Below are 22,926 nucleotides of genomic sequence, written 5' to 3' on the forward strand. Positions count from 1 at the left end.
TAAAGTCAGAGCCTGCAGGAGCTTTAAGTTCATCCTTGTTTCCTCAGACTGTTTGAATTCAGTGTGTCAGAGAAACAGAAACATGGAGGTGTGTTCATGACAGCGTCTGATTCCTGATGTCAGAGAAACTTTAGATTATTCACCAGAGCTGATGAGGAGCTGAGATCTGCATCAACATGAAGTTCACTAGGACAGTCACAGATATCATGTGTGAACATCACGTGATCCTAAAGTGTCTGAGAGCCCATAAAAGAGCTTTAATTCATCCTGAGGTCGGAGTTTGCAGAGAGCTGACTGTATCACACTCAGAGCTGTTCCTAATGTTCTGTCAGTTTCTCCTTTTTGTGTTTTGTTATTGGAAGGTCTTAAATGTCAGAGTCAGCAGGTGAGATCAGGTTTCTGTGATCCCTGATGTGGATCATGTGACCTTGTTTCTAGGTTACATGACAGGTCAGAGGTCAGCGACTGTAACTCAGTGACTCCTGTTAATGTGAACTCACTGAGTGTTTGTGGTTTACCTCTCAGACTGACTGAAATCCACAAGAAGATGATGATGGAGGAAGAGGAGGACAGAGCAGAGTCTGCAGGGTCCAGCTGTCCGTCTGTGAGGAGTGACCAGTCCAAAGATCACCCTCCATTCTTCAGTGGTGAACCTGGACCAACGAGGTCAGAGTCTGTTTTACATGTTTGTGTTTCCTGGATAAATCTGACCTGAAACATCCTCAGATTGTTACAAAGATTCATAAAAAGAAAACAATGAAAGAGAAAAGATCCAAATGTTCGACTTGGTCATTTGCTGTTTGAGGACAGTGATGCTCATATCTGTGGGGAAAGTGTGACCTGAGTGGGTTCATGTTTGTCTTTAAAGAGCTGCTCTGATTCTCTTTGTGTCTGATCTGTTAAACAGTCTGAGAGTCACACAGAGACCCAGCAGCTAAAGCCTGGATCATACTGGCTGCTGTTACTCCATCAGGACAACACTGAACCACAGAGGTGTTCATGGCAGCGCTGCAAGCATAAAGTGCTGAACGTCAAAAGCACTGCCTTTAGCTAAATGTCATATAGATAAGTCAAAGTGCTTTGAGTGCCCAGAAGAGTAGAAAAGCACGATATAAGAACTAGTCTATTTACCATTTACCAAATGATAAGAGCTGAGTCTTAAAGAAGAAGAAAGAAGAAAGTGTTTTTGTATCTGTGAAACACAGTGGTGGTAGAGCTTCAGCCTGTCTCCATCATTTATGGAGCAATGACTCCTCAGTTACACCAACAGTTCATGTGGACTGAGTCTGAGGAAACATTGAAGAAGGGAGAAGCACCAAACTAAATCAAACTTCATCTCCTTTAAGAGTTCTAGTTTGATCAGCAGAGACCAGAGCTGTGAAAATGATCGTGGTGAAGCTTCACTCCTGAGACTGAACTTAGGAAATATTGTGAAATATTTAAGCTCTTTGTAGACGTCCTGGAGCCTTCATCTCACAGCTGCTGCACACAGAAAAGTCTGATTAGTTTAACTCAGAGGGAAAAGCCTGCAAAATATTGGTCCAGCTCAGAGCAGGTCTGCATAAATAAAGATACACATGACACACAGTTATATAACTCTCTCTCTCTCTATATATATTAGTTTGTGTTATTAAAGAGGGGGCGTCAGGGGAGGGTCCATGTTTATATAGGCAGGGAGAGGAAGTCTGCAAGTACAGATGGATAAATAATAAATGAATAAATATATAAAGAGTAGCTACTGGAGCCAGTGTGGACACAAAGGCTCGTCTCCAGGAGAACCCAGAGACTGTACAGTGGGTTCCTCTCAGACTGAGGTTGGCCCACTGCATGACCCCCCTGAATCTGACCGCATCAGCGGTTGATTGTAATAACTTCTCCTCTCCCTGTGCCGGCCTCATGTTGTGTAGTTCAGTGTTACGTCCCCCCCCACCATGGTGGTGGCAAAGGCAGGAAGGAGACAGCAACACCGGACAACCACAATTAATGAAGGAGAAGGACAACAGGACAGTTAAAATTCAGGCAGGATTTATTAGTTGCTTGCCTTGATAGTCAACTTAACAACAGAAAAAGGTGGGGGAGGAGGACTGGGCGGTTGAGCCAAATCAAAGAAAGTAATAAAACAAAAAGAGGTCGATAGCTTCCAGGGCCTAACTAAAACAAAAATGCAAAACAAAAGGCTTACCTAGCTGCTCGACAAAAAGTCAGTGAAAACATACAAAAGTGGCATCAACCGCATAACCTAGTGTGTCTAACAGATTAAAACCTGCAACCAGTGTATAGGGTACCCCAGCTTACCTGTCCAGCCTCCCACCACACATAATACAAAGAAGCCTGTTTGCAAATGTTTGTCATAGCAGAAGCCAGCAGCCACCAGCTGGCCAGGGAGCTGCTCATTTATAGTGATCCTCGGTGTGTGATTGGCTAACTGGGCCCAGACCAGCCAATAGACACATGCCAATCAACTTCGAACTGGCCAATAGGACGAGGCTTTACACCTGAAAGATAAATAGAACACAACAGCAAAGCCACATCTCTTGGCACGTAACATTCAGTAATAAAGAAGCAGCAAAGACAAAGATGTTTGGACCTGTGTGTGTTTGATCCTGCAGCTGGAGCAGCTGTCAGAAACCACATCTGTAATGTAGCACTGAGAACAGTCTGACTGAAAGCTGGGACACTTTTGTTTTAGCTGCTTAGAGTTTATGCTGGAGGGGAACCTGCTCACCTTGGATGTGTTTCTGTAACTAATCAGTTACTTCTGTAAAGTAATCCAAATGAACTAAACCAAGCTAATCTGCACACTGACTGGAAAACATGAAGAATATAAGCAGCGACCTCTGATAGAAGGCTTTTATTGTGAAGTCTTTTCAGGAAGTATATATTCATAGCAAACTGCAGGCAGATCACTGAGTGTTTAATAAGACAGGCAGACAGGAAAAGCAGCTCATTAGTGTTGATGAAATCAATAAAGCATCACTTTGTTTGCAGACTGAACGCTGCCTTCAAACAGAAAAGTATCTCCACTTTTACTCTGAACACTTTTACACTTTTACAACTTCTGCACCATCATTTAAATTTGAATAGTTTTTAGCAACAGTTTTAGTGATGATGAAATGTGTCCACAGAGGGAGGAAGAGGAGTGGTGTTTGTGAGGAGGAGCAGCTGTCCTGCTGTGCTTTGTGTCAGGACGTCCTGAAGGATCCAGTCTCTACCAGCTGTGGTCACTGGTTCTGCAGACAGTGCATCTCCTCATACTGGGACCAGTCTGCTTCATCAGGAGACTCCTCCTGTCCCCAGTGTGGAGAAAGATCCAGAAGCAGAGCTGGACTGCAGACAGCCAGTCAGAGCAGCTGTGAACAAAGTAAGACTGAACATCTGTCTGCTGATGGACTCATTTCTGAAAACTGGACTTCTTGTTGTTGTTCAGACATTGAAGAGTTTTCTTTCTCTTTCTTTCAGCAGATGTTGGTCTGCAGGAGGTTTTAGATGAACATAAGATCAGTCTGAGGAGGAGATGTGAACGTGTGACTGAAGGAAGTGATGAAACAGGAAGTAGAACCCTCCTCAACAGGATCTACACTGAGCTCTACATCACAGAGGGACAGAGTGAAGAGGTTCATACCCAACATGAGGTGAGGCAGCTGGAGACAGCTTCCAAGATGGACGCCCTCCATGACACTCCAATCAGGTGCCAGGACATCTTTAAAGCCTTACCTGACCAACAGAGACCCATCAGAGTGGTTCTGACCAACGGCGTGGCTGGTGTTGGAAAAACCTTCTCAGTGCAGAAGTTCACTCTGGACTGGGCAGAGGGCTTGGAGAACCAACATGTCAGTGTGGTGGTTCTGCTTTCATTCAGGGAGCTGAACCTGATCAGAGATGAGCAGTACAGTCTTCTGGAGCTGCTCCATGTTTTCCATCCAACATTACAGAAGGTCACAGCAGAGAAGCTGGCTGTCTCTCAGCTTTTGTTCATCTTTGACGGCCTGGATGAAAGCAGACTTTCATTGGATTTCACCAACAGGAAGCTGCTGTCTGATGTCACACAGAAGTCATCAGTCAGCCAGCTGCTGACAAACCTCATCCAGGGGAATCTGCTTCCCTCGGCTCTCGTCTGGATCACTTCCCGACCTGCAGCAGCCAATCAGATCCCTCCTACATGTGTCGACAGGCTAACAGAAGTACGAGGCTTCACTGACGCCCAGAAGGAGGAGTACTTCAGGAGGAGATTCAGTGATGAAGAGCTGTCCAGCAGAATCATCTCCCACATGAAGACAGCCAGGAGCCTCCACATCATGTGTAGTATCCCAGTCTTCTGCTGGATCACTGCTACAGTTCTGGAGCACATGTTGACTACAGAGCAGAGAGGAGAGCTGCCCAAGACCCTGACTGACATGTACTCACACTTCCTGCTGGTTCAGACAAAGAGGAAGAAGAACAAGTACCATGGGGGACATGAGACGAGTCCACAGGAGCTGACGGAGGCTGACAGGGAAGTTCTTCTGAAGCTGGGGAGGCTGGCGTTTGAACATCTGGAGAAAGGAAACATCATGTTCTACCAAGAAGACCTGGAGCAGTGTGGTCTGGATGTGACAGAGGCCTCGGTGTACTCAGGAGTTTGTACAGAGATCTTCAAAAGAGAGTGTGTGATCTTCCAGAAACCAGTCTACTGCTTTGTTCATCTGAGCATTCAGGAGTTTCTGGCTGCTGTCTACATGTTCCACTGTCACACCAACAGGAAGACAGAAGTGCTGAACAAGTTCCTGGGGATAGACTGGAATGAGGATGAGGAGTATGATAATGATGATGACAGTTACAGTGATAATTATCATGATGAGGACGTTTTGCACATGATGAAGTCAAATAAAGTGGGCATGAGCACCAGGAACACAGAGATGGTGGATTTTTGTACATATTCTGATTCTGACTCTGACGATGATTATAATTTGATTCTTCATCCGTTTCCCCACATTAAACCATCTCTGGGTGAATCCTCTGTGGATGAGTTTCTAAAGAGAGTCACGTATAAATCCCTCCAGAGTAAAAATGGCCACCTGGACCTGTTTGTTCGCTTCCTTCATGGCCTCTGTCTGGAGTCCAACCAGAGACTCTTAGTAGGTCTGCTGGGTCAGACAGAGAACAGTCCAGGAACCATCCAGAGAGTCATCAACAACCTGAAGGAGATGAACAGTGATAAAATCTCTCCTGACAGAAGCATCAACATCTTCCACTGTCTGATGGAGATGAACCACCTCTCAGTACATCAGGAGATCCAAGAGTTCCTGAAGTCAAAGAACAGATCAGAGGAGGAACTCTCTGAGATCCAGTGCTCAGCTCTGGCCTTCATGCTGCAGATGTCAGAGGAGGTTCTGGATGAGTTGGACCTGCAGAAGTACAACACATCAGAGTGGGGACGACTGAGACTGATTCCAGCTGTGAGGAACTGCAGAAAGGCTCGGTGAGTCCAGATGTGATCATTAACATCTTTAATTCAGATAAAATGATATTTTGTGTTGATCAGTAAATGTGTGTGTGCACTTAGCATGATCCTGCATTGGTAGTCATACGCTGTGTACGTCCCTGTTTTCTGCTGATGGAATTCACTGCTCTGTTTCTGGCTGCTGTTTACATCCCTGTCAAAGGAAAATCGTGTATATGTGATCAGCTACATGAAATGTATTCTTTTATTGATCACTAAGCAATCCACATGTCTACGTGACTTTTCACCTAATAACTTTTGACATGAACTCTTCTGTGATAAACAACTTACAGCTTCCTCTTTCTATTCTAGAACATACAGATTTAGAAAAGGGGAACCTCAGCTCTGAGTTCTTAGAATAACGCTGTACACACACACACAGACTGGTATAAATAAAGCACGCAGACAGTGATGAGACGCAGGTGTGCGTCCATGACTGCCCTCGCGAGTGAAAGAATCTGCAGTGTTTGTGTTTTCTAACTCAGATGTCTCAGCTGAAGAACGGCAAGGTGATCCCCTGTCAATCCCTAAGCTGACTTCCTGGCAAACGTCATGATGTCATCAGTGCTTTATAGATGGTGGGAGGTTCATGTTGTAACCACACAGTGTTTGTGTCCGTGCGCTGCAACCTTCCACACCATCCTTTATTGTACAGACTCAGCAGCAGCTCCATGGATCCCAAATCCAAGAGTGGAGAACAGATTTGAAGTGTGTCACATCCATGCAGTCACAGCTGTTTCCACCATGTTTCCACTGATATTAATCCTGTTCAATGACACGTTTCAATTCAATTCAATTCAATTCAATTTTATTTATATAGCGCCAAATCACAACAAAAGTCGCCTCAAGGTGCTTTATATTGTACAATAGATCGCACAATAATGAATACAGAGAAAAACCAAAAAATCATATCATATGACCCCCTATGAGCAAGCACTTTGGCGACAGTGGGAAGGAAAAACTCCCTTTTAACAGGAAGAAACCTCCAACAGAACCAGGCTCAGGGAGGGGCGGGGCCATCTGCTGCGACCGGTTGGGGTGAAAGAAGGAAAACAGGATAAAGACATGCTGTGGAAGAGAGACAGAGATTAACAATAGATATGATTCGATGCAGAGGTCTATTAACACATAGTGAGTGAGAAGGTGACTGGAAAGGAAAACTCAATGCATCATGGGAATCCCCGGCAGCCTACGTCTATTGCAGCATAACTAAGGGAGGATTCAGGGTCACCTGGTCCAGCCCTAACTATATGCTTTAGCAAAAAGGAAAGTTTTAAGCCTAATCTTGAAAGTAGAGATAGTGTCTGTCTCCCGAATCCAAACTGGAAGCTGGTTCCACAGAAGAGGGGCCTGAAAACTGAAGGCTCTGCCTCCCATTCTACTTTTAAATACTCTAGGAACAGCAAGTAGGCCTGCAGAGTGAGAGCGAAGTGCTCTAATAGGGTGATATGGTACTACAAGGTCATTAAGATAAGATGGGGCCTGATTATTTAAGACCTTGTAAGTGAGGAGCAGGATTTTGAATTCAATTCTGGATTTAACAGGAAGCCAATGAAGGGAAGCCAAAACAGGAGAAATCTGCTCTCTCTTTCTAGTCCCTGTCAGTACTCTTGCTGCAGCATTTTGGATTAGCTGAAGACCTTTCAGTGAGTTTTTAGGACATCCTGATAATAGTGAATTACAGTAGTCCAGCCTGGAAGTAATAAATGCATGAACTACTTTTTCAGCATCACTCTGAGACAGGATATCTCTAATTTTAGGGATGTTGCAGTAATGGAAGAAAGCAGTCTTACATATTTGTTTAATATGTGCCTTGAAGGAGATGTCCTGGTCAGAAATGACTCCAAGGTTCCTAACAGCATTACTGGAGGCCAAGGTAATGCCATCCAGAGTAAGAATCTGGTTAGATACCATATTTCTAAGATTTTCAGGGCCGAGTACAATAACCTCAGTTTGATCTGAATTAAGAAGCAGGAAGTTAGCGGCCATCCAGGTCTTTATGTCTTTAAGAAATTCCTGCAGTTTAACTAATTGGTGTGTGTTACCTGGCTTCATGGATAGATAGAGCTGCATAGCAGTGAAAATTTATGCTATGTCTTCTAATGATGCTGCCTAGGGGAAGCATGTATAATGTAAATAGAATTGGTCCTAGCACTGAACCCTGTGGAACACCATAATTGACCTTAGTGGGTGAAGAGGACTCTCCATTTACTTGAACAAATTGGAGTCTATTAGATAGATATGATACAAACCACTGCAGTGCAGTACCTGTAATACCTACAGCATGTTCCAATTGCTCTAATAGGATATTATGGTCAACAGTATCAAATGCAGTACTAAGGTGAGGCCATAAGAAGATCATTTGTAACCTTCACTAAAGCTGTTTCTGTGCTGTGATGAGCTCTGAAACCTGACTGAAACTCTTCAAATAAGCCATTCCTCTGCAGATGATCTGTTAGCTGTTTGACAACTACTCTTTCAAGGATGTTTGATATGAAAGGAAGGTTGGAGATTGGCCTATAATTAGCTATCAGTGAATATGTTCTTTAGGACGTCCACTGACATGTTTAAGTGTCCTGCTGGAAATCACTCAAATCATCCATGAAATCCATGAAAAATCCTTTTAGTGTTTCTAACTTCACCCTCTGTCCTCTCTCTCTCTCCATCCTCCTCACTGCTTCTTTCACTCATAATCACACAAACATCGTATTCATAGGGCTGGGCGATATGGCCTAAAATTCATATCGTGGAATAGTTTGAAGCACGGGCGGTAACAATATATATATCGCGATATATTCTTTTCTTCTGTATAATGTATTTTCCAGACTATAAGGCTTAAAATCCTTTAATTTTCTCAAAAACCGAGAGTGTGCCTTATGTATGAATTCTGGTTGTGCTTACTGACCTCGAGCCGATTTTGGCGTGCAGAAATCTGTTAAGAAATGTTTTAGTACAACTCTTGTAAGCTGCACTGCTTGATGGATTGTCAGAGCATTATGGCTGCCATAGTGAGGAGCTTCGCGGAGTAATCTGGGTCCAAAACTCCGTCCGCTTCAGGTCCCAAAGTCAAACGAACACAGAGTTAAAAACAGTCTAAATTCTTTCATCTTTAATAAAATCATCAGCGTTGCTGCTTTAGCAGGTCTAACAATTAAGTTTAGCATCAAGGCATCCATGAAAACAGAATTTATTAAATTTAACGGAGTTAAAAGTTAATATGAAGTTAGCTCGCTAGTTTCCACCTAAACATGACATACCATGTTCTGACTGAGAGATTTTTGAAGCTAATTAAAACGTTCAGCTCTGCTATCACTTCCAACACAAATGAAAACAGAAAACTAAACAGCAGTGACGTTTGCAGGGTTACTGAAGTTGGGCTAGCTGGTATATAATGTTGTGCTACGTGATTGCTAGCGACACAGCTACTGTATGTTAGCATAACATTAGCACAGTGAAGCTGGAGGATGAACGCCAACTTTTTTTCCACTTGATAAAAGTTAACATGAGGGATTCTGGTGGTCAGGGACAAATGCAATCGCATAGCAGGATGCTGTAAACGGGCCAAACTGAGCAGCTGCAGAGAATTCAACATTAATGAATCAATGTTACGGAAGTGGAGGAAGCGCAGTTTTTAGCTTTCCCCATATTTCAAACGTGCTTCATCTCTTTGCTGTGACTGTCGGCATAATTTGCAGATGATAATCGTTGTAGCCGCTGCAATGCTTTCGACCAAAACAGGCGCAGCTTGATGACATCATCAATGTTATCATGTTAAGAGCAGATGTTGATCAGATTATGACGTCACCATGTTTTGTCTTCATATACATTCAGTCTGTGTTTATAATTCATATTTTCTGCTTTTATAATAACACATTTTATATTTTCTATCATCACAGACTGACCCGGTGTGGACTCTCAGAGTCTCACTGTGAAGTTGTGGCCTCAGCTCTGAAGTCCAACCCTTCCCATCTGACAGAGCTGGACATGAGTAACAACAACCTGCAGGATTCAGCAGTGAAGCTTCTGTGTGCTGGACTGGAGAGTCCAAACTGTCGAGTGGAGACTCTGAGGTGAGTTCACTGACTGCAGCTGTTGTTTTTTTTCTATATTTCAGGTCTTTGATGTTTGAAACTTTCTTTAGTTCCTAAATGTTCAGGATGTGTCTGAAGACAAATGTGAAGAAGTTTGAGTGCTTTCAGAAATGTTGTCTTTCCAAACGACTAAACAACAGTTTTTCCTTTTGGCTCCAAACAGAAGTGACAGACTTGAGCAGGTTTCATTAAAGGCTGACAGAAGTGGAGTGGTGACGGGGAGATGTTTGACAGGACAGTGTTTCAGCCTCAGTCAGTCAGTACTGATGAGGCTGTAGAGCGTGTGAAGGATGTGAATGAGGCTGATGAAGATCTGATGATAGCAGATAAAAACTGGCTGCAGAGACTTTGAGCTTCTGTGGAAACAGAGGGAGAAAAGAAAGACATGAGTGTCAAAGCTAATAAAGGTGAAGTTAGGAGCTGTGATGATGTTCATGTATCAGAAGCTGATCTGGCTGCTACAGAGACGACCCACACAGCTGCTGTGGTGAGGTGTGTGTTACAGCAGAGGAACACAGAGCAGCCTAACACAGGCCCAAACATGACAACAAAGCAGGATTCAGGCTCTGTGAGAGGATTTCAAACAGAAGCTGGAGAAGAGAAAGGACTCTGTTGGAATGACTACAGAAAGAAGGCAGCTGAGACCAGTCCAAGTGTTTCCATGGAGCCCAGTCTAACATTCAGTTATACCCTAATGTTCAGAAGTGAATGGGAAAATGAATCCATAGTTTCAATTTTAGAAATAGTTCTCAGTTCATTTACAGAGTTTAATACAGTTCATGAGGAAATGAGAAATGTTCAAAACAGCAGCTGAGAAGAAATTTGCTTCGCAAAGTTGGATCCAACTCCAATAGTTTGTGATGCACTTGAACGGAGCATGAGCAGTTCACTGCCCAACCCCACAGAGACTGTCAGTCTGGACTTTTTACCTGTTGGCTGTCAGTGAGATTTCAGGGCAATCAGAGACTGTGGGTCTGTGTATGAAGTATAATTCATGTGCAATTGTAGAATGAATGGATTAACCCTAACCTGAGAAACATGGTACGCCCCGGCTCTGCTAGGTGACAGGGGAGGTAACATGAATGAGCCCAGAGACAGGAAGGTCAGATAAAAAAGAAAAACAAAAGGTTTATTACCACAACTGAAAACCATTACGGAAACAACTCACTAGGCAATGAGGTGATTTAAACAAACAAGAAAAATTATCTATAGAGATATACAGACCACGTGACTTTTGCGCATTGCTTTGTGGGTACCCGTGGCAACAACATCAATACACTGCAGCAAACACTAGCATTTCCAGCACCAGCAATCATTAATTCTGTGGTTTTAATCCCTACTTGCATTTTATTTGCCCAAAAACAGTTCTGTACAAAACAACAGAGAACACAGCAGGTCCGTACAAAGACAGACTTGACGAAGAGGCAAAAAAAGGACGAGGAAAAAATCAAAGGAGTGAAAGGGTCAGACCCATACGAGCATACAGAGTGGAGTAAGGATGTGCTGCCCAACTTTCATCACGCACATATTTATTATTCTATGGTCCTAAGTTTTAGTGCATACACTCACAAAATGTTTAGTAACTTCAGATCCCTGCAACAAGCCCAGGTCCAGTTTACTTTGGTGATTTGGACTATTCCATTTCACAGCTGTTGTTATTTTCCCTTTGTGTCCTGTACAGGACAACGCAATCTATTTGTTATTTCAGGTTGTAGTATTACACAACATTATCAGATCTAATAGAAATAAAATGAGTGTTTCGTAATCCCTCGCAAACGTGTTGAGGGATTGGCTGTGTTCAGTGAGAGATTTATTTGGAAAGAAAAGAGTTTTTAGCTGTTTTTAACTAATGTGTACGCTAGGGCTGGGCGATATGACCCAAAATTCATATCTCGATATTTTTTAGCTGGATGGCGATATAAGATATATATCTCGATATTTTTTTAAGCCATAAAGTAAGAACACGTTCTTAGTCACACTGTGTCGCAGATGTCACACAGGCACTTTTATTAACATACAGCATAGATGTACATGAAAATAATTACTCAAAAATAGATTATGAGCATTTATTAAATAATAATGCTCCATAAATAAAAGAAAACAATGTAACAAAAAGCTCACAATTGTGCAGTCAAAATGTAAACTAAAAGACGCTGAGCATAATAACAAAGACAGATTTCACAGCTGCTCTATTCCCAACTTCTACTGCGTGACTGACAGCCTGGAGTTTGAAATCCGCTTCATAACCATGTCTCTGAACAGGTGCCATTTATGGTCCTTATATACACACAATATGGTAATATTACGTTGAAGCACAGTAGGTATCACTCCACGAGGCTCCTCGGTAGCCGTAATGCTCCAACAATCCACCAAGTGGTGCAGCTTCATAGCTTAGCAAAGTCGTACTAAAACATTTTTTACCAGAATTCATACATAAGGCGCGCTGTCAACTTTTGAGAAAATGAAAGGATTTTAGGCTGTGCAGCCCCTCAGGGCTGCATAGTGTTAGCGCGGTTAGCTCGTTAGCGTGGTTAGCTCGTTAACACGTTGACACCGTCCAGCCCCACGCACGGGGCGATGCACAGTAACTTGTTAACGGAGATTTGCCGTGTCCATCTTGTCACTGCCTGCAGCTGAAGCGATGGGGGAGGAGGGGGAGTTGTGTTCAATGAAGGAGAGAGGCGAGGCCGAGTAACGTTGCGTAGAGACAAAAGTGGAGGAAAGAGAGGCAAACTTGCGGCTCCACAACTATAATTATAACGTAACATAGACTATATCGATATAAAGGATATTGTCACATCTTATATCTTGTATGAAAATATATCGATGTTTTTTTAAAAACTTGATATATCGCCCAGCCCTAGTGTACGCTTATGCCTGCATTTTTATTTTGTTAAATACAAACAAAATTATAGCAAAAGTGCTGCCACGTGTCTGGCCAGAAAGAGCTGTTTATTTGGTAGTTCAATGAACGGCTTCAGATAGTGGGAGTGAGAAAAAAAAACATTCTTGTTTGCAGTTTTGTCTTGTTACACGATATTTTTAATTAAATAAAACAAACAAAAAACTACATTTTAGGAAATATTAGTGGGGGTTTTCGTGTTTGTACTACTTGGACACTAAAGTGGCTGATAAGTTTGTAGCTTGAACCTATTCGCTGGAACGTTGAAGGCAATATAATTACACAGCAAGCAAGACACGAGTAGGCAAGTTCTTTATGTTTCACGTGCACGGGAGAGCACTGGACAGGCGCCGTTCCTTCGCTTGACCCCAGTTGCTCTCGTCCGCTCCCCCGTAACACTGCTCTTTTATTGTGGTTCCATGAATATGCATAGGGTCATTAACATATAACAGCGTACCCAGGTATACATGTGTGTGTGTGTGTGTGTGTGTGTCTGTGTGTGTGTGTGTGTGTGTCCGTCCATCCATAAAATGACTTCCTAACCCTGCTGGCCTGGAAGTCCAGCAGTTCATCTAAACAAAATGCACTTAGCCTAAAACAGGCATAGATAGGTTTATCCTACCATAAAACAATAAGACAAGGTACGACCTCTCCCATGCTCCCAGGATGTGGGTGTGAAAGCCAGAGTGCTCTGGAATGCACAACGTGTGTCTGCAGACTACTAAGGATCAAACTTCTATTAATCTACAACTAATTATAAAACTCTAAGCATATATGAGTAGATATTTCTAAGCATAAATGACAATCAACAATACAAAACCTAACATTCCCCCCTTTTTGGCAGTTATGCTAGAAAAGTACCCAGTTATGAATACCTCACGTCTGACAATGTCAATGCAACCATTTTTATACTCAGCATATGTCAATCACTCTAAATTACTGTAACACGCACAGTTTGACAAATGTATTAGAAGTTATCTAAGTTCTCGTTGATCTCATTCAATGGTAAACTGTATCCTACAAGCAAACAAATGAATTGTTAATGGTCAAAAGAGAAATTAACAGTTTCAAAAACACTCCAGCTTGGTGGTGCTCCTCTGCAAGACATGTAAATCGCATGTCTCTCTGCAGAGTGGTTTAAGTTCTGCAGGGCGTCATAAATGTCTCTTCCAGTTGTTCCCATCACTGTCCATAGGACCAGAGTCCAAATGTATGTAGAATAGACATTCAAACATACCAGTTGAGTTTGTTGTTTGTCACCATGGGTCTCAGCTATCGTGAAAGCTGCAGACCTCGTCAGCGCTCGAGTTTTACGGCCTCTGCCAACCCCCATCACCTCACTTCAATCCTCTGTCCTGTGGGGGATATTTATGACTCCTCCATTGTCCATTCTCTCTGCAGGGAAAACCCTCTGTGGAAAGGATGCTGGATCCAGTTATCTTACTGCTGTTATGATCCCAGCAGTCTTCAGTGTGCCATCGTATGCTCAGTATAGTGACACAGCATTAGGTGATGGTCATAGGAAACTGCTGTCATCACCACCATCGCTTCTGGTTCCTGTGCTTTTCACAGAATCATGATGCCATCCTGCGCTGTCGATTGGAGCTTGGCACGCTCCCCTCATCCTTCAGGTGCCCGTCTGTCGTCCACAATCTCCTCTGTTGGCCTCTGGAAAGCCCCCTTGGCACAGCTCTCATTCCAACGCAGCATTGTGGTCCTTGCTGTGGCTCTGAAGTCTGATCTCATGATGGGCCCCAAACAGCTCGACCTTTGACCTCAACCACTGCCTTGGCTGTCAGCTATGCCTGGAATGGGTCTTGCTTCTCACTGGGCCTCAGAAGATTCCTTTCAGCAATTCTCTGACTGCTGCACCTGTATTTCCTTGCTAGGAGGAAAAACTTCTACTTGGAGAGCATGTAAAGCATCATCAAACCACATTCTTTAGTTCAGTGAGCTTCATCTATGGACCATCAAAGCCTCATCTGAACATGGATGCACCACTTGCATAGGTTTAATACCCGTTGATTAACTGTTAATCACACAAAAATCCTAAAAACATAGTTTCGAAAACATAAAAAGATAGTTTCATGTAACTCTGTAATTCTGGACCCCTCCTCTTGACGCATGGACACTCCCATGAGTCAACTCATCAAACCTAGATTCCGGTCTGAAAGAAAAAGTTAGCTAGATCATGTTCCAGGCAACATCAGGGTGTCTCCCCCTCTGGAGCAGCACCACCCCGGACCTATAATCCTGCAATAAAAGATGTTAGTGTGTTTTGCATATTAAGTTTACTCAAAACCTGGCTCTGTATGGAGCCTGCATACACACCATCATGGCCTGGAAAACAAGATCTAGAAGTAAAATCAACCTTCACACTTATAAACAATTGTATCATTAGAGTAAGAAAGCATTCGGCATCAACAGGACAAGTATCATGTGCAGGGTTTCTCAAATTAGAAAACTACAATTATTGTCATAATCTGCCTTAGACGTGGATCATCCCATGTACTCAGTTAACATCAATGTAATCGGTGACTTCCCTTAAGCAAAGTCACTCCATGTATTTAACACTAGGAGCTCAGTAGTGGCCAGCTAATGAGCCCCATATTAAACTATTCCATAAACACTGTATCTCTCATTTGCTTTCTCATGTTACTTGTCCGTCTCTGCCGAATCCTCTACATGCACTCTTAGAAAAAACAAACATTAGCAACACACATGGATAATCCCGGAGGTCAGGCACATATCGACAGGGTCCAGAGGTGCCATAAAAAGACCATAAAGTTAGCCATCCATAGCTGTGGACAGAAGTGACACTAGTTTCAACACAGGAAATGTTTCACATGTTATTCACATCGTCAAAGTAACCTTCACATTTCCCCAACAACACAGTGCAGTGTAACAGCATAATCAACATATAGCCTGTGGGTTCCCTTCACTCATAAACCCAGTAATCCTGTAATAGAAAAAACATCAACCATTAGTGTGCCCTACTGTAACTCACATAATCAAACACATGATTAACTCTCTGCTGTAGAAAAGAAATGTTAACGCTGCGCACAAGCCAATAAATAACACACCCCTGATAGATTCTCAAACACAGAAAATGGCATTTAAAAGGTTAGATCGTCACACAACCTCGAATGTTGCTGTCATCTTCCTGCGCCTTGTAAGAAGAAACACACATAGATTTATCTGCACCTTTGTCAGGTGTGGGTTAACTCTGCACAGTCATGTTACATCTGTAAAATCGTGTCAGCTTTTGTCAGCTGTTGTCAATCAGTCAGTTTTATTTCTCTTACTCATTTGTCATTCACTCATTCATGCATTCATTCATTCTTTGCTAAAAGTGGAACCCATCGACGCATTCAGTTTCCACCCTCAGCAAAATGACGTCATTTCAAAAGAAAAAGAAGAAAATTTCAAAAGAAGAATTTAGGCTGGATTATCTTGCTGAATCCTTTTTGACAGGGACTTTCATTTTAATTGTCCCAGATAAGTGACTTTCTCCTGAGCCCATTTTAATGTGGAGATACTCACTTGCAACAATTTTCTCGACGTGTCATATAGCGCTTCTGTTCTAATCGTGCAGATCTGCTCAAACAGAGATTATCAAACAAAACTCTCAGTGCACTGTGAAAGTATCAAAATAAAAAGGCCTCGTTCAGTCATGACACACACTCCTCATCTCAGGAGGGTAAATCATACCATCAGCATGATTTATCAAACCATCATACTAATTGGCAGGCTCAACTTCACAACAAAAGAAAAATCATCAGCTAGATAAACTCCAAACCAACCATCAGCCGCACAACACACAACATAAGCCTCATGTCTTATTAGCTATGATTTTAATCTGTACCTTTTTACTCATTTAGGCCACAGATTTTATTAAGTTTTCCTTTTTCCCCATCATCATAAGACATGTGACATGTTGTCATGCATCTCACAAAAGAAGTTCGTTCTTATGTATTCAGAGTTGTGTATCTGGGTGCAGGATTCACTCACACATCACAACAGGACACTCAGTGTTTTAGAGTCTCCACTCTAACAAACTCCAACACTTCCCATTCACTCGTGCTAGAATTCAATCATCCTTCCTTAATTTAAGAATGATCAACGAATTTGCATATCAGCTATTAACCCACTAAGATGACAGGACATCAGAAATGCATGTTCAAAATATTATCACAAAAATATAATTTCCCTCATACAGTAAAATATTTTGTGCTGCATCAATCAGGCAGAGAGCATCTCCCAATTTACTATATTAACAACTAAATTTATTGTCTGATCACTGGTTGGTCAAACCAGAATCTTTTTTTCCCACAAAAGTTAAACTGTTGTCCTGCAACATAGTTAGTTAACTGTCAGCATTGGATAAATTCAGCATTTGAAAACAGGTGTCTGCTAAATTGACACTATTTTAACACTGATGAAAGATAACAAGCTGATCTTCATTGCACGTATGTTTGTTATTAGGCAGGTTTAATCAATGTGTCTGTGGAGCTGCATCTCCAGCAGGGCATGTTCTTAAAGCTGCCTTTCCTACACACTTCTCTGCAATTAGGATCCTGACCTTGCCAACCGTACATACAATACACAAACATCACATTGGGGAGACAGGTCAGGCTAGGTAGCTGGCCGGTCAGGAGCTGAGAGAGTGTCCTTCGCCTGCCAGGTGAAGTAAACAGCCTTCCAGGTGTCCTTGGTTAGGATGGGAAGGAACAGTCTAAACACCGTCTGGTATCAGGGTGAGATTTGTTATATTCAGCTCCAGCCTTGAGATGACAGCTGGCACCGGTATGTTAGCCGCATGAAGTGATGGTGGTTTTCTTTAGTGTGAACAACTGCTTGTCAATTTCACAGCTGATCTAACAGTCCGTCACTCGTCTCTTAACCTCCCGTTGGAGATCTGCGAGCTTCTCCGAGAGGTTATCAATTTTGTGCTCAAAGAGCAAAGTCAAAGCTCACGGCAGCATCAAGCTTCTTCAAGATCTTATCCGTGCTGCATTCAGTGAGCCCATTTTGAGAAGTCACGACCCGTCCCACTGTTTCAATCACAGCGGGCAGCCTTGTGGGGTTTGAACAGCAGATTCCACTTTCTTTAGTCTTTGATAAGCCAGGGCCAAGCCAGCTCAGATCAGCAAGAACCCTTTGCTGCTGTGAATGTCCGTGCTGCTATATTTCAGTATCAGGCTCTAAATGTACAAATGGATCTGAGAAGATTTACAATCATGAGTCAGAAATTATGTTTCTGCTAGATTTACAGTTTAACTTTTTTGAAATGAGCTGAGCTTCTTATCTCATCACTGCGCTCACAGTGAGCCACTTCTCTCTGCTCAGTCTGTAACAAATCAAAGTGTTAATGAATGTTGCTATTCAAACTCAGAGCCATGCTTCCTACACCCACGTGGTTCAGTCACACAGTAACTGATGGTAAATAATGTTTGTGTTGAGCACATCGTACAGGTCAGCTGCTCCACACAGATAAGCTGGAACATTGATAATGAAGGATTGTTTGTTTCATAAAGATGTGACATGAACAATAACACATTCATGAAATCCTGTTAGGAACACAAACACTATTGTAGCTGGAGAGCATATTTGAATGTAGGTAATGTAGGGGATCATCAATAATAACTAACCACCACCTCACCATTTGGGTTGGTAGCTGCATGTTTATTGGTGCCGTCATTTTCTTCTTCCTCCATTTCTACCTTATTCACATCATATTAAAAGCTGCACAGAGACAGGCACTGGACATGTTTAGCCTAGCTTAGTACAAGGACTGGACATGGGGGAAACCGCTCCCATCGCTGGATCAAAACATGAAAACAATCTGAAGTAAAGTTTTATTGAACACTCAGAAAAATTATGGTTCTTAAATGGTTCTTCAGATGTCTTCATGGTTCTTTAAAGAACCATCATACGTCAAAGAACCTTTTTATTTTGTAGATGGTTCTTTAGGTATTACAAATGGTTCTTTAAAGAACAAAAGGTTCTTCATCCTTAGCTATCTAAGTTTGATGGTGTAAAATGGCATAAACATTTGTTAACTATAATGAGGTTGTGAATTATACTGTGTGTTTTGTTTGTGTGCATGTGTGTGCCAAGGGGGAGGGCAGGTTACCCTTTAAGGGCAGATTATAGGAAACTGAATATTCAAATAAAAGTTAGAAATACTTGCTTAAAAATATACTGGTGGCAGGGATGGGGGCCAAAGCCTAAAGACCCTACCCCCAACACCCCTAACCCCGCAAACCCATTGATCACAAATAATGTGGTAATAGAATATGGAATTTATATGGACTATGGAATTTATTATTAAGAAGTTTATGAATATGATGAGTAGTAGTGGTAGACACAATACACACATTCAAATACTGTACTCTAGTTTTAAATTTTAATAAAGTATTACTATTTTCTGCTTCAAGGCATTACTTTTGAGATTATTATATATATTAGAAAATATAGCATAATGATAATACTAGTTATTGTAAACTTTACAAACCACCCAGCAGTATGTAAAGTCAAATTATAAAATACAAGTAAATAACAATTGCACAACAGAATGTCAATGTAATGAACACACTTACTTAGAGCATTTACCTAAGCAGTGTGCTTTGTCAAAACTGAGTGCTTGTTCATCACTGAGCAATTTGTTAATATGTGTTAATGACAGAGAGAGAGAGAGAGAGAACACGGCAACTATGGCAACCTCCCGAAAGAGAGGGGAGGGGGGTCAATCGTTGGGATGCGCATGTGCAGAGAGATCGCGCGAGCTGTGGGCCTTGAACTTTCTAAGGGAAAAAATACTCTTTCTCACGGACGGTGACAGCGAAACGGATAACAGTCTTCAGTACCTGCTGGTCTTTGAAGCTCTGGATTCTGGGACTGTTGGAAAAGGTCAAACATTTTCATTAAAACCTTTTTACTGTTTTATTTTTGTTACTCGTCATTGTAGCTTGCTGTTAATGTTGTGCTAACAATAACGGTTAGCTATGTTAGATACGTTAGCCGTTGACGTTAACGCAATTTAGTATCCAGTATACAGAACTGATTTCCTAACAAAACCACTGTTATAATTAAGTGAAGGTGCTCCTAACTAATTTGAACCTTTGGCTTCTAAAATATGTGGTCCTATTGCGTGCTGCGTACATAAGTAATGTCAGCCAGACTGATATTAAAATTTATAATATTGTTAAAGTCACTAATATGGCGCCTGAAGCCTGTTGTGATGTGAGCTGTGTGCCTGCTCTAGAAACTCAGAAATTCAGTAGAGCTGAGCCGTACATTAAATACTCACATGAGCCCGTAGTGAATTCTGTAAGAGCTGTATAAAATACAGCAATGCATAAGTGTTTTGAATGAATAGAAATGTGACACATGAGAAGGTGTGACTGTTCCTGTATTACTTATTATCGGACTAGTCAACAAGTTATGCTCCGGTCATTGATGTTACCAAGATGGATGTCCTTTAGTAATATAGTAAACTTTTCTTTGTACATTTCATTTATCCACCATCATACATTAAGCCAAGAAGAGGCCATTATACTAACGAGGTATCACCACTGGGCCAAAGTTCAGCACGTGGTTAAAGTTTGTAATCCAGCCGGGGTGTAAATATCACTCAGCAGCCAGAGCTGAAGCAGGCAGCATCAACACATAAATCTACTCTACCCGGCTTAAATCACAAGAGCACCTCTGACCAAAAAGCTGATTTTTCTCGTTTGCACAAATTAATTCACATTCACTAATTCTGTTCACAGCTCCAACAAAATGAGGAAGAGGAGGGAGAAACACAATTAGATTTAATTACAATTGGATGGAAGTCGAGGACAAGGAGAAGGAAGCTTAGGAAGAGGAGGAAGAGAAGCAGCAGAAGCATCTTTAGGGATCTCTATGATGTCATTGAGGTTGGTTTCATTAATATTGTCCTCTCACAAAGAAAGATGACTTGTTTAATTTCACCTACTTCCTGTATTAAATAGTTATTTGCAAAACGTTGTGGAAAACCACAGAGCAGGCACGTATAGTGAATCTGCAGGTAAATGAACATCAAATCTCTAAGACTAAAATCTGTATTATACTTTTAGTCTTAAAAACATATGTTGTATATTTATCACCCTTATGATAAAACCCATGTCAGTCATTGGTTTATGGACTTTGTATTTTGAAGCCTCAACATTTGCTTTATTGCTATGTTGTTTTTTGTGAGCCTTTTGGGACCATATTAGGATGAGGGATCAGAATCTGTAGCCGTGCACACTACTGTTTCATTTAGCGTGTATCTATAAGATTTGTACAGCAGATCCAAGTTGTGCCTTGAAAACAGGAAAGTCGTCTGGATAGAGGAGAACTTTAATAGCAGGCTTGTACAAAGTGAGGCTTTGTGCTCACATTTGCTGCAAACACTCGTTTTAATTCTGTCACCCTGTTTTTATGCAGAATTCAGTTGAAATCACGTAAGAATGGGACTTTTTTATAATGTGTTCTTGTGAATTACTTGTGTATTGCATACATTTGATTTGACTTTCTGCGAGACAACAGTCGTCCGCTGGCTAAAAAGGTTTTCCAAATACCTCCACGTGATCAAGCCTGGATTTAGAAAAGAACAGCAAAAAAATCTGCACCTCCTGCTTCACATGCAATTTATGTTTGTGTGTTCAGAGGCAGCGGCGAGAGGCGGGACCTCGACTCATCCAGCTGGAGAGCCTTATCAGGAGGCGTCGAAAATTAACTCTGCTCTTCCAGGGCACCCTGCAGACTCAGCTGCTGGCAACAGCGTGGGAGTGCGGCCGTCGCTGGGATGATGTGAACGCCAAACAGGAGTCCATCACAGGTCGACTGCAGGTATGTGAGTCAGACCTTCTGAGGAGGGTTTCAGTTTTCTCTCTTCTTTATAATTGACCCTTGTTTTCTCTCTCTCAGCTCCTTGTCTCAGAGTGGGAGGGATTTGAAGCACAAAGGGAGGACCTTGTTGTTTGGTTGGCTGATATGTATGTCCACCTGAGTGAGGTTGACCAGCTGACAGGAAACGCCTGTGAAAAGCTGAAACAACTGCAGGTGTTGGGGTTGTTTTGATGTGACGCATATTTGATATGATACATACGTCAGAGACATTGTCCCAAACTGGACAAACAAAGAACCATGAGTCCAACATGAAACTTACCTTGCATAAGGTAAGGCTGAAGTTCATTGATAATTTTAATCAAAAACTTATATTTTTACTGAACATGCAAACATCTGCTGATGAAAATGTCTTGATTTATTGGTCTGTTATGAAGCTATTGCGATTTCTAATGTGTTTTATCACTTTCTGATGTTTTATTAATTAAACAATACATGTATTAATTGTTGTGTTATCTATATATATAGTATTTACATATATTTATTTATAGTATAGCAAAAATGTTTAATTATTATTGTTTAAATGACTAATATGTGACATGTATTAGTAGTGATGTTGTGCTGAGGGTTAAAATGCCTTTTTGTCTTTTGGTATATTACGAAATGTCAATAAACCATTAATATATGTCTATGCTGTGTTCGTATTTATTTTACCCTACTCAAATTCAATTTATGATACATTTTATTTTGAAAGATTTATAATGGTTCTTTAAAGAACCATTTCAAAAAAGGTTCTTTAAAATGTTTTTTTAAAGAACCATTTGAAGGACCTTTTTAAAAATGATTCTTTAAAGAACCATTTTCAAAAAGGTTCTTTGAAAAACCATTAAAGGTGCCCCAAAGAACCATTTCTTGATGGTTCTTTGGGGCACCTTTAAAGGTTCTTCAGTGAACCACTGAAAGAAATGGTTCTTCAAAGAACCATTGTTTGAAAGGTTCTTTGTGGCACCAAAAAAGGTTCTTCTATGGCATCAGTCTAAAGAACCACTTTTGGTTCCAGTTGGCACCTTTATTTTTCTGAGTGAAGTGAACTGTGGTGGTGCCTGGCAGGGAAAAGGGGAATGATATGTCTTATTGTACATACAATTATGTATAAGTCTTAAAAAAGGAACAACTAAAAAGTTGCAGCTTAAAAAATGAAATCAGTTTCCATTTATGAGCTCTGTTTGCTTTAAAGTCTCTGATATGAGATGAGAAATGAAGCAGCCAGAGCTTTTTCATGAGTGGAAATCCACTGTGGCTGTGAGCTGCTGCTACAGCCTCCAGATTAGCCAGCAGCTCATCCTGCTCAACATTTTCTCACCAACTTTAATGGAAGTGTGATGTTTTCAGCTGGAGTGATGGTCAGGGTGGCCTCCCTCTCCTCTTCTTCTCCTCTTCCTCTTTCATTTGTAAAGTCACTTCTGCTGCTTTCATTCATTTTGAAGTCATGTAGCTGAGTTTGGGAGAGACTGACAGCCTCAGCAGCAGAGGGGAGAAAGACTGTAACACCACCACTTTACTCTGTTCTACCTGTCACATCATTTTATCAGGAAACA

At 41.6% G+C, this 22,926-nt stretch overlaps 1 protein-coding gene across 1 annotated transcript in view; it reads left to right on the top strand.

The window, feature by feature from the left end:
* Positions 1–22,926, top strand: part of LOC134622834 (uncharacterized) — an 822,926-nt gene that overhangs the window by 12,858 nt on the left and 787,142 nt on the right. Inside the window, 5 exon segments of the mRNA XM_065470170.1 lie at positions 526–666; positions 3,126–3,361; positions 3,460–4,768; positions 4,976–5,458; positions 9,376–9,549. Of these exon segments, the coding sequence (XP_065326242.1) occupies positions 526–666; positions 3,126–3,361; positions 3,460–4,768; positions 4,976–5,458; positions 9,376–9,549 (2,343 nt within the window).

Source organism: Pelmatolapia mariae, linkage group LG3_W (assembly GCF_036321145.2).
Source record: "Pelmatolapia mariae isolate MD_Pm_ZW linkage group LG3_W, Pm_UMD_F_2, whole genome shotgun sequence".
Taxonomy (NCBI): domain Eukaryota; kingdom Metazoa; phylum Chordata; class Actinopteri; order Cichliformes; family Cichlidae; genus Pelmatolapia; species Pelmatolapia mariae.